Below are 15,642 nucleotides of genomic sequence, written 5' to 3'. Positions count from 1 at the left end.
CATTGAGGCAATGTGTCTGCCATGAATGGGCAATTTTTGCTGTCTTCCATATCCATGACTGAACTGCAAACCAGTGGTGCATCCATCACTTTCTTTCATGCTTCTCCATACTCCAACATTGACCCCACCATTCACTCCCATATTCTCAAACCAATTTCCCATGCAACTTTTATAATTCGATGGCAAATCTGTAATTCAACCTAATTCTAATGCCAATTTACTTCCATAAACCACTCCTTATCTATATAAATATATAATACTACCTCTTGCCACCTTCACACTAATCCTTACTCACTTCCAAAGTATACTCCAAGGTCCAACTATGCAGGCCAAACCTCTCCATGCTGTCCCGGTCAAATTCCCTTCTCCAACAAAGCTCCCTCTTCTCCAGAAACCTCCGGCCGTGCCGGAGAAAGTACTGTCAAGAGCTATTTCCATTTCCACGCCTGATACTAGGGTTTCAGACGTCTCGACCCCGAATTTGGATGACTCCCTGGTTGCATTTTGGGATTATCAGTTTCTCTTTATGTCGCAACGCTCTGAAACAGATGGGTCTATTGCTTTACGTGTGGTTGATGGTGCAATTCCCGTTGATTTTCCTTCGGGTACGTATTTTCTAGCTGGGCCGGGTCTTTTTAGCGATGATCATGGGTCGACGGTCCACCCTTTGGATGGGCATGGGTATTTGAGGGCTTTTGCCATTAATGGACCGGGTAAAGAGGTCAAGTTCTCGGCTAGGTATGTGAAAACGGAGGCCCAGTTGGAGGAGCACGACCCGATGACTCGTGGGTGGCGATTCACGTACCGCGGCCCGTTTTCGGTATTGAAAGGAGGGAAGAAGGTGGGGAACAGGAAGGTGATGAAAAATGTGGCGAACACCAGCGTGTTGAAGTGGGGTGGACGGTTGATGTGCTTGTGGGAGGGTGGAGACCCCTATGAGATTGAATCTGGGACGTTGGATACGATCGGAAGGCTCGATATGATGGAGGGCTGTGATTCATTGCATGAAGGTGGCAGCCCCGGCGGTGATGCTTGGGATTTGGCTGCGGCGGCGTTGAAGCCAATTCTACATGGTACGTACACAAAAACATTGCATTATTTTCCGAGCGAGGCTAGGGTAACGGGTGCATTTGTTGCTTAGATGACAGCCAAGTTACAGCCGTTCACCTCCCCATCACGGTGTTGAACCAGAGAGACGCATGAGGTGTCCTCACAGTTCCGTGACGCTAGATTAGCCCCCAAACCCACGAATCCCAGATTTCAAAAAATTCCCATCACTGACTATACATTATATTTTTATATCATAAGATTTCAATGGACGGTCATAATTATTATTATTATTTAATTAAAATATCATATCTTTGCCTCGAAATGCCAACAAGAAGTTCCATGTATATATTAGCTGAATTAAAAATTAATGATAATATTTTATTATAAAAATGCAGGAGTGTTCAAGATGCCGGAGAAGCGGCCACTGTCGCATTATAAAATTGATGCTAAAAGAAATAGGCTTCTGATGATGTGGTGTAACGCAGAAGACATGTTGCTGCCTCGGAGCAATTTTACAATCTATGGTAAATTAACATTATATTTAATTAAAGCAATGTATGGTATGGTTAGGAGTTAGGAGTTTGGACCGACATGATTTAATTTAATTTAATTAAATAAGTACATTATGATGCAGAATTTGATTCGAAAATGAAGGTGGTACAAAGGAAAGAGTTCAAGATTCCGGATCATTTGATGATCCATGATTGGGCTTTCACCGATTCTCATTATGTCTTGTTCTCCAATCGAATCAAGCTTGATATTCTAGGTAATGTGCCATCCACCATTCCTCTACCTTGCCCAAAATTTTATTTTTTGTATATTTTCAAAAATTTTATTTTTTTGTATAAAAAAGAATTATTAAATTTAAATATATTTTTTAAGATTTTTTTTTTTTTTTGAGAACTCAAATATAGAAAAAAAAAGTTTTCTAGATCATCTTCTATGAAGGTTGATATGGTCATAAACAATATAAAATTTTCTAATTACTCTTTATCTTTTCAGTTACTCCAAATAGTCTAAAAAAATAACTAAAAATATCTTAAATTCATTCTAAAAAAACCATTTTTAAAATAAATTTTGAAAAAAAAAATTATATTCTATTGAAAGTTTATCAAACATATTTTCTAACTTAGAAAAATATTTTCTATTTTAAGAACTAAAATATTATGTTTACAATTACCAAATATAGCATTCATTTTATTATTATTATTATTATTATTTTACTTTTTATTTGTTTCTACTTTAAGTTAAAATTCTAAAATTAAGAGTGCATTTGATACTGATTTTAAGAAGTGTTTTTACCATTTTTAATATTTGAATTTTTTTATATTTTAAGTATTAGAAAGACTAAAAGCGTTTCTTAAAAGCACTATCAAACATACTCTAAAAATATGTTTGATAGTATTTTTACTTCAAGTGTTTTTAGTGAAAATGTTTCTTTGAGAGAATCACTTATTAAGCATTTCTTCATAAAACATTCAAGTGATTTTTCAAATTTTAAAAGTGTTTCCTAAATTTTTTCAAATATTTAAAGTGCATTTAAGAGTGATTCTAGAAAGTGTTTCTAGCATTTTTAATAATGATAAAAAATTTCAAGTATTAAAAATGTTAGAAATGTTTTCTAAAATCACTTTCAAATGCACTATTAGAATGTGTTTGGTAGTGATTCTAGAAAGTATTTTTAGTATTTCTAACACATGAAATTTTTTATTTTTCAAGTATTAAAAAAGTTAGAAACGTTTCCTAAAATAATTGCCAAACGGACTTAATTTTCTTTCAAAAATGCTTTCAATATTAAAAACATTTCTTAAAATCATTATCAATTGAGTCTAAAACTAATAAGAAAAAGTAAATATATATATATATATAAGTTCCCACAATCGAATTTAAAAAAAAAAAAAAACTTATTATTTCAAAATAATTTTGTAGGATCAATGGGGGCCTTAAGTGGATTATCACCAATGATATCAGCATTATCGGCAAACCCTAGTAAACCAACCTCTCCAATCTATCTCCTTCCTCGATTCTCTGACGATGTCATTGGAAATCGAGATTGGAGAGTTCCAATTGAAGTTCCTTCACAGTTATGGCTGATACATGTTGGCAATGCCTATGAGGAGAGGGACGAGAGAGGAAACTTCAACATTCAAATACATGCCAGTGCTTGCTCTTATCACTGGTTCAATTTCCACAAAATGTTTGGTAATATTTACTTTTCATTAATTTTATTTTTATTTCCTAAAATAAACCATATTTATTTATTTACTTTTTTTTTTCTTTGTACAGGATATGATTGGCAAAGTAGGAAATTAGACCCTTGTGTTATGAATGTACAACAAGGCCAAGAAGAATCACTTCCACACCTCATTCAAGTCTCCATCAACTTGGATGCCAATGGTACATCCAAGAATTGTAGTGTCGAACCTTTGAATCAATGGAACAAACCCTCCGACTTCCCCGCCATCAATCCATCCTCCTCTGGCACCAAAAACACGTACATGTATGCAGCGGCCGCATCTGGTTCCCGCTCGACCTTGCCACATTTTCCGTTTGACACCATCGTTAAAGTAAATGTCCCTAACAAGTCGACTCATAGGTGGTCTACCGGTACTAGGAGGTTCATAGGTGAGCCCATCTTTGTTCCCAAGGGTATTGAAGAAGACGACGGTTACCTTCTAGTAGTCGAGGTAAGTATTAAATCATTATACCATTTTACAATGTTAGAAGCAATTCAAAATCTCTTGTTTGATTTATCATAGAAAATATAATGAAAAATCAAGTAGAATTAAACTTATTTCAAGACTTATGTGCCTTCAAACCATTTACTCTTTACATAAAAGAAAAAAATGATAAATAAATTTGAAAAAGTATGTAAAAAATTTTATTTTGAGAAAAGTATCTTTTCATACACTTATATGACAAAAAAAAAAACCATAAAATAGGAATTTAAATTTATAAAATATAAAATTTAAGCACCTATCGAAAAATAATTAGCATTTCCAACACTTTTTGGTAGAAAGTACTACATTTGACCATTTAGGTACTATATTTTAATTATATAAGTACTATATTGATCATTTTAGGTATTACCTTTGATTGATGAGTGCATGAAACTTGAATTATTGTTAAATAATTCATATTTTATAATTATTTTTACATGAGTACGTGAAAACATATGTTTTTTTATATTATTTTTCACAATTTTCTTTTATTATACTTTCTGTAAACTTTTCAAGATCCAAATAGGTTCAAATATTTTCGTTCTTTTTCTTTTTAAACTAACATTTTAAGGTTCTGAAAATTGTTGTTTTATATTGTTTTACAGTATGCAGTTTCAATACAAAGGTGTTACCTTGTCATATTGGATGCTAAGAGAATAGGAGAGATTGATGCACTTGTAGCAAGGCTTGAAGTCCCAAAACATTTGACTTTTCCCATTGGATTTCATGGCTTTTGGGCCCCCAAAGAATAGGTTAATTTGTACATATTTTTAATGTAGAATTAAATAGAAATCCATGTTACATGATTTGTATTTAATTCAATTTTATTGCTTAGTGACTAATGTGATAATTGGTTTAGATTTGCAAAAGTAAGTCTCCCTTAATATTTTCTTGAAGTTCATTTTCAACAGTAATGAAATTGATACATGGGAAGAAGTGCATGGGCCTAGTTTGGGAGTGAATATTATAGAAGTAGCTAGAGTTATTTTTATGAGAAAAAAAAGAGGGTATTTTTGTCAAAACACGACCAAAAAAGGATGAAGGGTTAGATATCTAAAATTGAGTTTTCAATAACCCTTGAAAGTACTTTTGATAATGGGCTACATAACAAAAACATAATTTTTAGAAGAGACATCTATCTACCATGCAAGTCCACAAATCACTTGGAAGTGATTTTCTATATTTTTAATAGTGACCTTTTGCATAAATTTTTGTAAGTGTTTCCAACCTTTCAAGAATTACTACCAATTTTAGTAATTGCTTGAGGGGTTTTTGGTGCATTCATTAATACAAAGGAAAAATAAAAGAAATATAAAGTTAAAAGTTTCCATTATGGTTTATGAATTTAGTTTCATTATGTGAAGTTAATCTAATTAGCAAATATAAGTAATCACTCGAGAGGGGAGGTGAATTGATTGATGATCATTATTTGAAAATTTTGTTAAATTGCAAAGATTATAAGCAATAAAAATATAAAGCAAGACTAGTTTGTAATAAAGTAAAGAAATATGAAAGAGAGTGCAAATAACAATTTTAACATGGTTTTACACGGCCTCACCTATGTTCATTACCTTAAGCTTTAATCCAAGCCTTGATGTACTCCACTATACCAAGGATCCTTCAATCTAAGGAATATTTCAATATACACTTGGTTTCTATGTATCGATGGATTTTTACAACTCCATAAGAATAATTTTTTCTATACTTAAAACAACTCTTTGATAAAACATTATGAGGAAAGATTTTTCAAGTTGTTAGTATTTAAGCTTTGGTGGATTATTCACAACCATGGGGAGTGGTACTAATGCAATACTCACAAATCTTGATGGATTAACTACTTATTTCTCATTTAAGCTTACTTTCAAGCAATGTTTTCATAATTGGACCGGTCATTGAATCGAAAAAATCATTGATTCAGGGTTCACTAATTGGACCGTGATCGAATCGTGGTTAAATAAGTGACGTCATTAATATATAATTTATATAATATTATTAAAAATAAAAATATTTTTAAGAAATTATATATATAGATATAAAATAATTTTTTTAATAATATTTCAATTTTATATTTGATATATCAAACATAAAAATAATAAATATAAAATTGATTGGAGCCAAAATATGTGCTCTAATGGCACATATTCTATATGATTTGTGCACCAAAGGACATTTAAATCACCCAACTTGACCTAAATCAATGCTAAGGCCCTAGCCATGAGTTTAATTTGTACTTTGGAGACTTATCTCAGGTTCAAGGGAAGAAAATGGTGCAAGTTGAATCACTTTAGATTTTGAAAGATAAAAAAATGGCTAAATGATTAAATAAGTGAGTCAAGACTCATGGACCATAAGGAAAAGTAAGACGAGGATAATCATGAGTTTGAAAGATGAGAAATGACCATTATGGAGTAAGAAAGGAGGCAAGAAAACATAGGAAATGAGGCATAAAGCAAGATTCAGCTGCATGGAAATTTAGAACTCAAAAATCTGATGGCATTATATACTCTGACTTTGAGGACTAATTTAGAGCACTTCTTGGAGTCCATTGTATACATACTATATATCATTTTGAAGCTCGGGAAGTCAAGAGTCCAATACTTTAAACAGTGTGGAAATTAGAGCTGAAATGAAGAAGTTATGACCATTTGAAGACAACTGCACCAAGTTGGAGGGTCATTTCGAAATGATTTCGAAATTCAACTTATGATTTCGAAATTCAACTTATGAATTCGAAATCCACTTTGAAATGACACCAATTTCGAATTCACCCATTGCCACTCTAATGTTTCGTTTCCTCTACCTCGGGAATTGCATCTAGGGCACTCCATCCGCCCTAAATGGACCCCACACGACTAGAAATCACCATTTTATTATTTTTTTAATCATTTTTAGGAAATTATTTTGTAATAAGTGGACAATGAGAATGTGCCACATGTTAGGTAATTGATGGTATTATATAAACTCTCTCAATTCTAGGTTTGAGGGATCTTGGATTTTTTTTTCCGGAGAGTTTGACATTGAAGGTGGAAGAAAACGAGAACTTTGATTTGTTTTCTTTTCTTCTTTATTAAATATATTGTTTTTAGTTTCTTTTGATTTAAATTATGGATTTTTACCCTATTATGGATTATGAATGTGACATCACCCCCATGAGAGGCTAAGAGCCAACTTGGGGCTTGAAGCATGAAAACCTAAGGGTTAGGAAACCTATAGGGATAATGGGTAAATTATTATAACAATGAGACTAATTATTGGTTGGGTGACAATTTATCAATTTTTTTATTCTATCCTTGTGAGTTAGTTTAGGGAATGATACGATAGGTTATTACCCGATACTAGTGATTCTTGGTAATTCTTGATCATTGGTTATCCTCGTTTTCCCTATTGTTATTTGCCCTAAAACAAAGCTATAAGGAGTAGGAAATGTTAAAAAGGAAAATCTTAAACTAGTAATTAATCTCATTCATCTAATGATTTTAGGAATCTATTTTAAAAAGGAAAAATTAGGTTTCAGATGCAATTTTGAGTTATAGAACTCAACTTGATCGCGAACGACTAAGGATCCCAAAACCCTAAGATCATATTACTTAAAAGACCCTTGTTTTCTCTCATTTTTATACCCTAGGTTGGATTGTGGAAAACCCCAAACTTGAATCAATTGAATTTAAAATCAATATTCATTTTTTTATTAATTTAATTTCTTTTACTTAGTTTCACATTATTCACATATTGTTTTTCACTTTAGGATTTAAACAAAAGCAATTCATTTATTCTAATATTGATAATTTCCATAAGTCAGTCCTTCAGAACGATACCCGGAATACTACAAAACTCGTAATGACTCCTTCTCTAGTTTTTCTTGACCAGAGTTGTTACGTAAAAAGGCTAAGTATTTTGGTACAATAGAGAAGTTCGGTCAAAAATATAAATGAATTTTTAGATAACACAATTTTATGCCCATTTATACTCATTTTTAGAGAACCTATCTCGACCTTTCATTTTCAATTAATCTCCACCATCCATTCAAAAGCAAACCCTAAAACCCATCTTTTCCCTCCACAACCGCACTTTCCTATTTTTTTTCCTCTTGCTCTTCTTCTTCTCTCAATTTTTCTTTCTTTCTTTCTTTCTCTCGTTGTACAGGCTCCTACCCTTACCACCAGCCACCTTGTTGTCGGCAATAGCTCCAACGACGATAGTTTGCCAGCCAACAACCGTCTTATTCCTACCATCCCACAATCTCTCGATTCACTATAAATTGACCGATTCACTCGGTTTACTGGTTCTATTGCCAATTATGACAATTTGAGGTCATCGACTTAAAAGGGTAGACCAGATCAGAAAGATCACCGGTCGACGGTTGGACCGATCAAACCAATTAGACCAATCAAACCGGTTGGTCCGATTCGATTTTTAAAACATTGCTTTCAAGCATTCTAACAATGACACTAAGTTTGAAAGTTTGATAATTTCTTTGCTCATTGCCTCAGTGCTTTGTGCCTATTGATACATAGTGACTCTCGTTTAGCTCTTAAGCAAGCAATAGTGAAGTTTATTGTAAAATAAACATCATTGATGCTATATCAAGCCATAGATTAGAAGCTCTTATAATGTTTAGAATTCATACACGTGAAAATATTTATTAATATGGATATTACCAGTTTCTATGATCAATTAATTGTCATGTTGATTCCTTACCTACTTTTACCTCTAAGGCTATAATGGGAGATGATAAGCTCAATATACAAGGGTTATAATGTCAACTTCCATAAACTACCAATGACTTAGCTCTAGATTGGTGTAGGACTATATTAACATGGTTAAAGGCTTATGCAAATTTGACAAATATAAAACGCCTTTATCATTTTACCTTTTTGAATAGAAAACTATATTTCACTGGACCAAAAGCTATGTTGACTTGGTGCATTAATAGCATTGAGGTATATCTTTTCCTACATCATGTTCATCACAAACACTTACGGTAATGCATTTGCAAGTCTTTATCATTGTCTTTAATGTCAAAGGTGTTATTTGCTTGTTATATCTAATGATAATGCAAAGTTTCAACAAAAATACACAAGTATCAAGAACTTATTGATCACATAAAGTGTCTAGTCACATAGACTTCCAAATTTCAAGGCAACCTTATAAATGTTAACTACCTTATTTGTTGTTCTCTCTTTACTAATTGCAAAAGCTATTATTATTAGAAGAAAGGTTGCTCCATTTTTATTTTTGTTTTTTTTGCAAAAGAATCAATTTTTTCATTAAGGGTTAGCGACACCACCTTAGGTGTCTCACAAGTGCAAAGATTTGTAAAGTGTTGGTAGAGGTTCACCAAGGACAATTTGGTGAATATTAAGGTGATTAAGAGTTGCTTAGCTAACTACTCTATTTAGGTTATTATTCACCCAATATGGAGGCTAACATTATTCACCATGCTCATTGTTCTCTTTCTTACCAAGTCTATGGTAATGGTATTCATGATTCATTAGTTGAACTCCATAGTCTCTCTACTCATTAGCCTTTTCATATTTGCAACATGGATTTTGTTGACCCTGTACCTCAACATATAAGGGGCATATATGAATCTTAACCACTAGTAATTGCTACACCAAATATGTAAAGGTTGTTGCATTGAAAAGGCTCCAAGATCTATAGTAGCTAATTTCATTCTTGAACAATCATATGTCGTTTTGATACATACCTTTGTTAAGTATGTGGAAGCTTTGATACTATTGGGATTTAGCCCTAGAAAGTATGAAATGATGTAACAGATAAAGATTTATTTATAAATTTATTTATTTATGTTTCTTGGTTTCCCTTTATACATTTATTTTTTGTATTAATTAGATATTTGAGTAGACACACCTCACATCACTTGCATTGTACACGACTTTGGTGCATTATAAGTTGCATTGATGATTCAAGTCATGGGTTCCTTATAGAGTGACGAGTTGTCCATAGTTAGTTTATGGATTTAGACAATCAATTTGAGATTGGACTGCATTACCTTCTAATTGAATAGATGACTTGTTTTAGTGATCAAGATGGTTTTCCCATAGTGAGTGCATTTATATATGTGACACACACTAGAGTATAGGACCTACGATGAATCATGACATAAGGCTACCAATTGTCATAATTCACCAAGCCACTATACTGTGTAGACGTTCAACCTTGACTTATAGGTAAAACCTTAAGTTAATCATATATTCTTATAGATTGTGTTATTATTGATGAGGGCTGGTGGCAACAGGTATTCAATAGAGGTATTGTGATATCTCATATGATTGAAACAATGTGTACTCTTGAGTGATCCAAAGGACATATCATCTAAAGGACTATGACCATAGCTTTTACTTCTAATTCTTCCAATTCTTCATTTGTCATCCTTTTTGGTTTTTTTTGTTTTGTAATACTCTAAGAAGTTATTGTTGCACTAAAACATCTTTAATAGTACTCTATTAGATACTAAAATTATTTTTCCTACCAAAATTCCCAATATTATATTTTATCTCTAACGTTAACTTCAAAGTAATTTTCTCATGATCTTCATACCACGACTCTGATACCATTTATTGAGTATGCAAAAGCTTTGATATCACTTATTAAGAAAAATCACAACACTCAAATGCAACAAGAAAAAATTAAGTAAAATAGAGAAGACAAACTATTTACGTGGTTCAGTGTAATTATTTCCATCCATGGGAAAGGAAAATCAAATTTATTATAACCTTTAAGACTACAAACTTCAAACTTTCTCAACCTTTTTCTACCCAAAATCCAATACATCATTTACCTATCTTTCTTCGCCCTTTTCTCACTTTTTTTTATAAATAATTTTCTTTCTTTCAATCTATTATAAAACCACATTTATATAATCATATGTGTTAACCCTAAAACAATAGTTTTCTAATCATAGTCAAACTTAAAAAGATAATTTACCAAAACACAAACTCTATAAATAATTAAATATTAATTTTCCTAAAAATAAAAAATAAATCATTTGATTCAAATCCTAACAACCTCACCATATGCTTTTTGAAAATGGTCTCATTCTCCACCAACATGCATAAACATGGATCAATGCATGTTTTCCTTTTATAGATATTATACTATAGTTATAGAGGTTTAGACAAAATGATTCACACAATTCTTATTAGAAGAAGAGGTATAAATACAGATTTGAGAAACTAAAATTACTCCTAAACTTGTGCTAACGTATAACAACATATGTGAAAATAAAGGAAAGAATGAGTTGTACAGATTTCCTAAACTAGCTGATCAAATGCAGTTACGAATTCTGATGTTGATTTTCTGCATGAATACTAGTTGTCCTTATATGCCCCCTCAAGATGGAGGTGCCATCTGCAACACCAATCTTGGATCTTAATAGTTGAAAGCATTGACATGAGAGTGATTTTGTAAGGAGATCAGTTAGTTGATCAATGGTATGGATGTGCTGAACACGAATAGTTCCCTTTTTGACAAGATCTCGTACAAAGAGGAGATCAATTTCAATGTGTTTCATCCGTGTGTGCTGGACTGGATTTAAACTGAAATGGTTGGTGCCAATATTATCACAAAACATTTGAGGTGCTTCTCTGAGAGTGAGACCAAGTTCCTTGATAAGAGAATGAAGCCAAACTGTTTCTGATGTGGCAGTAGCTAGTGCCCGAAACTCTGCTTCTATAGATGATCTTGAGACTGCCCTTTGCTTGCGTGCAGACCATGAGATTGGATTAGGACCAATGAATGTGATGAAAGCAGTGGTTGAAACACGAGTGTCCGTATTTGATGCCCAGTCCACATCACTATAGGTCTTGAGCTGGAATTGATCATGCTTTTGGAGAAGGATACCATGAAACATGGTCTGTTTAAGATATCTGAATAGTCTTTTTGCTGCGGCCTAATGGTTTGTTGTCGACTTCTACATGAACTGAGATAATCTGTTGACTGCAAAGGCAATATTGGGACGAGTGAGTCCCAAATACTGAAGTGCTCCAATGATCTTGCGATACTCAGTGTTGTCAACACATTCAGAATTATCTTGAACCGTAAGCTTGGCTGTAGTGGACATTGGAGTGAGTGTTTCTTTAGCATTTTCCATGGAGGTTCGTGAAAGGAGATCCCGTATATACTGATGTTGAGATAGAAAGAGCCCCTGTGGCATTGTAATCACTTCTATTCCCAAGAAATAATGCAAGGAGCCCATATCTTTGACTAAGAATGTAGAGCCAAGCTTGTTTATAATGTTATTCACAAAGCTGAGTGTGTTGCTTGTGACAATTATGTCATCAACATAAACAAGGTAGTAGCACAAGATATCATGAGACTTATAGATGAACAAAGAGTTGTCAGTGGCCGAGTAAATAAAACCAAAGCTGAGGAGTGCATCCTGAAGGGCCTTGTACCACTGTCGTGGGGCTTGTTTAAGACCATAGATACTCTTTTTTAGCTTGCAAACATGCTGAGGTTGAGATGGATCTTCAAATCTTGGAGGTTGATGCATGAAGACTGTTTCTTCAAGATTACCATGCAAGAATGCATTATTGATGTCTAACTGACGAAGGGGCCAGCCATGCATGACAGCAATGGTTAAAAGAAGCCTAATTGTTGCTGGATTTACGACGGGGCTAAAGGTTTGAGAGTAGTCAATACCTGGCCGTTGATGAAATCCTTTAGCGACAAGTCGAGCTTTATATCGACTGATTGTTCCATCTGGATTTCGTTTCTTCTGAAACACAAATTTACACCCAACAAGATTTTGGCCAGGAGTGGGAGGAACCAGTTCCCACGTCCCATGTTGAAGGAGGGCTATCACTTCTTCTGACATAGCCTTGAGCCAGTGAGGGTCTTTAAGAGCTTGACTTACACAACTTGGTTCGGGTGGTTCAGGTAAGGGGTGCTTGGTGGTGGTGTGGAGTTGTTTTGGCCGAAAGATATTGTTCATGGAGCGAGTGATGATGGTTCGTGGACATGGTGGTGGAGAAGATGGTATTGAATTTTCTGGTTGAGAAACAGAAGTAGAAGGTCTAAGAGTTACCTGATCTGAAGTGGAGAGTGGTGCCTCTTGAGATTGCACAAGAGCTGGATCTTCACTTGGAGTCGAAGAATCAGAGGGGATATCTCCTTGAGCCCGTGTGGTAGCTGGAAGCTCCCTGGAAGCAAGCTGCAAAATTGGTCCTGAAAAAGAAGAGGTTTCTGGTGGGGGTGAGTCAGTGGGTGATTGCATGGAAACTTGTTTGAAGGGGTAAACAGATTCATCAAAGGTTAAGTGTTTGGAGGTGTATATGCACTGACTTTGTAGATGAAGACATAGATATGCACTTTGGCTAGTAGAGTAGCCAACAAAGATACAAGGAACATATTTCGTTTGAAATTTGTTTGTGTTATACGGCTTCATCAAGGGAAAGCAGAGACATCCAAAGGAACATAATTTTTCATACCGAGGTTGTTGCTTAAATAGAGCTTGAAGAGGTGATTTATGATGAAGAACAGGTGATGGAAGTCGATTGATTAGATATGTGGTTGTTGCAAAAGCATAAGCCCAATATTCTGATGGAAAAGAGGCATGACTTAGAAGGGTTTGACCTGTCTCCACAATATGGCGATGACGACGCTCGGACACTCCATTTTGTTGGGGTGTATAAGGGGTTGTCGTATAATGACTAATGCCATGGGTTGTGAAAAAAGGGTCGAAGAACAATGAACTCTCCTCCATTATCGGAATAAACTCCTTTAATTTTTATGTTAAAATGAGTTTCAATCATTTTGTAGAAATGAGGAAATATGGTTTTAACATCTGATTTTTTATGCAATGGAAAGAACCACACATATTTGGTAAAGTGATCAACAAAAATAACATAATATCTGTGGCCATTGAGACTAGGAGTGGGAGAAGGTCCCCATACATCAGTGTAAAGTAAATCAAATGGTGTTGTGCTAGTTAGACCATGTTTATGAAAGGGTAACTGATGAGCTTTATTGACAGAACACGAATGACAATTATTAGAACCAGAAAGACATGAAGTGGTGGGAAGGGAGAAAGAACTAATGAGGCGAGTGACAACTTTGGATGATGAATGACTAAGGCGCTGATGCCAACCAACTACTGATGTGCGTTCATGAACAAAAGCAATTGGAGTAGCAGCAGGCGATGAGGGCAGAGGGTAGACTCCATTTTCACACGGTCCTTGAAGAAGAATCTCCCCCGTTCTCCGATCCTTCACAAGAAAATAAGTTGGGTGAAATTCCAGAATAACATTGTTTTGCTTTGTGAAGTGGTGAACAGATATCAAGTTTTTGTTAATGGTAGGAACACAATTTGATCTGGAGTCATTCTTGGATTGTTGATAAGTTGATGAAGACTGATTCTTTGAGGAGCGTGAGTCCCTACGTTGAGTGGTATTGGTAGTAACTACCAAGGATTGAGCAGTGGAGTCAAGCCTTTGAAGATATGCCTCATGACCACGTAGCAGATCATGTAATTCTTCAAATGAGAGTGAAGACTCTTGGGCTCGAATCGGGGCAACAATGTCACGAAAATCTGATCTTAAGCCATGAAGAACATATAGGGTGATGTCATATTGAGATAATGGGGCATCGATGAGAGCAAGCTCATCGGCAATGGTTTTTACAGAGTGTAGGTACTCTGTAATGCTGCAATTGCCACATTGCATGAGGGTGAGATCCTCTTTGAGCTGCATGACACGAGTCCTGGATCGACTAGCATACAGTTTTGTCAGTTTAGTCCATGCTTGATATGATTTCTGGGAGGTTGCTATGAGTGGTATCACAGCTGGGGACACTGAAGTCAGAATTGCACTTAGAATAAGTTTGTCCTGACAGAACCAAAGGTGATGAGTTGTAGTGGCAACTGCATCAGTTGACGTCGGTAGGGGTGGGCAGGTATGAGTGCCATCGACATATCCAAAGAGGTTATAGCCAAGGAGGAGAGACTCAAATTGAGCATGTCATGAAGGGAAGTTGGTCGGTGTGAGACATGCAGTAATTTGTTGGGTGGCATTGATGGCTATTGGAAAACTATTAGAGGAAGAAGTGGTCATAGCAGAAGCGAGAAAAACAGGAAATACTCGTTGGAGTTTTGAGGTGTGCTCTGATACCATATAGAGGTTTAGACAAAATGATTCACACAATTCTTATTAGAAGAAGAGGTATAAATACAGATTTGAGAAACTAAAATTACTCCTAAACTTGTGCTAACGTATAACAACATATGTGAAAATAAAGGAAAGAATGAGCTGTACAGATTTCCTAAACTAGCTGATCAAATGCAGTTATGAATTCTGATGCTAATTTTCTACATGAATACTAGCTGTCCTTATAATAGTGTTGTATCATTTGGACATGATAACCTACCTCCAAATATATCCTTAAGTTATTATGGTACTCATGTCTCTCTTATCCTACCTTTTGGTAAAGGTATCTTGTGACTAAATGATTCTTGAACCCTTCTAAGGGTTTTGCTCTTATCTAATGCTTTGACGCTAATATATTGCCTAATTATGAAGCTACGGTGATTCCAAAATGGACTTGACATTCTTAAATCATCAAGTACTTTTGTGGCAAAAACTTCTTATTCTATGTCTTTTAAAAATAAATCAAAAGCTAAAAAATGTAGTCATGGATTGTGGTTCTAATGAAGGAGAAAAATGTAATTATTTTAATTTAGAATATTAAATTATTAAAATTTAAAATAACCAAAAAAAAAAATGGAAAAGAAAGAGCAGATGGGAGTTATGTTTATTGGAGATATTAATTGAACTTAGAAGAATAAAATCGAAATGTTATTTTAATTTAAAAAGACAAAATATGTGGAGATAATTAGGGAAGTTAATGAAAAATT

At 34.4% G+C, this 15,642-nt stretch overlaps 1 protein-coding gene across 1 annotated transcript; it reads left to right on the top strand.

Moving 5' to 3' along the window:
• Positions 1 to 296: 296 nt before the first annotated feature.
• LOC117931839 (carotenoid cleavage dioxygenase 7, chloroplastic) lies at positions 297 to 4,643 on the top strand. The gene is made up of 7 exons (XM_034852911.1): positions 297 to 1,073; positions 1,446 to 1,574; positions 1,685 to 1,816; positions 2,980 to 3,252; positions 3,337 to 3,737; positions 4,376 to 4,528; positions 4,578 to 4,643. Exons 1-6 carry the CDS (start codon positions 323 to 325, stop codon positions 4,520 to 4,522), a joined length of 1,833 nt encoding a protein of 610 aa, XP_034708802.1. The 5' UTR covers positions 297 to 322; the 3' UTR covers positions 4,523 to 4,528; positions 4,578 to 4,643.
• The last annotated feature ends 10,999 nt before the right edge of the window (positions 4,644 to 15,642 follow it).

This window comes from Vitis riparia, chromosome 15 (genome assembly GCF_004353265.1).
Source record: "Vitis riparia cultivar Riparia Gloire de Montpellier isolate 1030 chromosome 15, EGFV_Vit.rip_1.0, whole genome shotgun sequence".
NCBI lineage: Eukaryota > Viridiplantae > Streptophyta > Magnoliopsida > Vitales > Vitaceae > Vitis > Vitis riparia.
The sequence above is the reverse complement of the archived record's forward strand: the minus strand, read 5'-3'. Positions and strand labels throughout refer to the sequence as shown.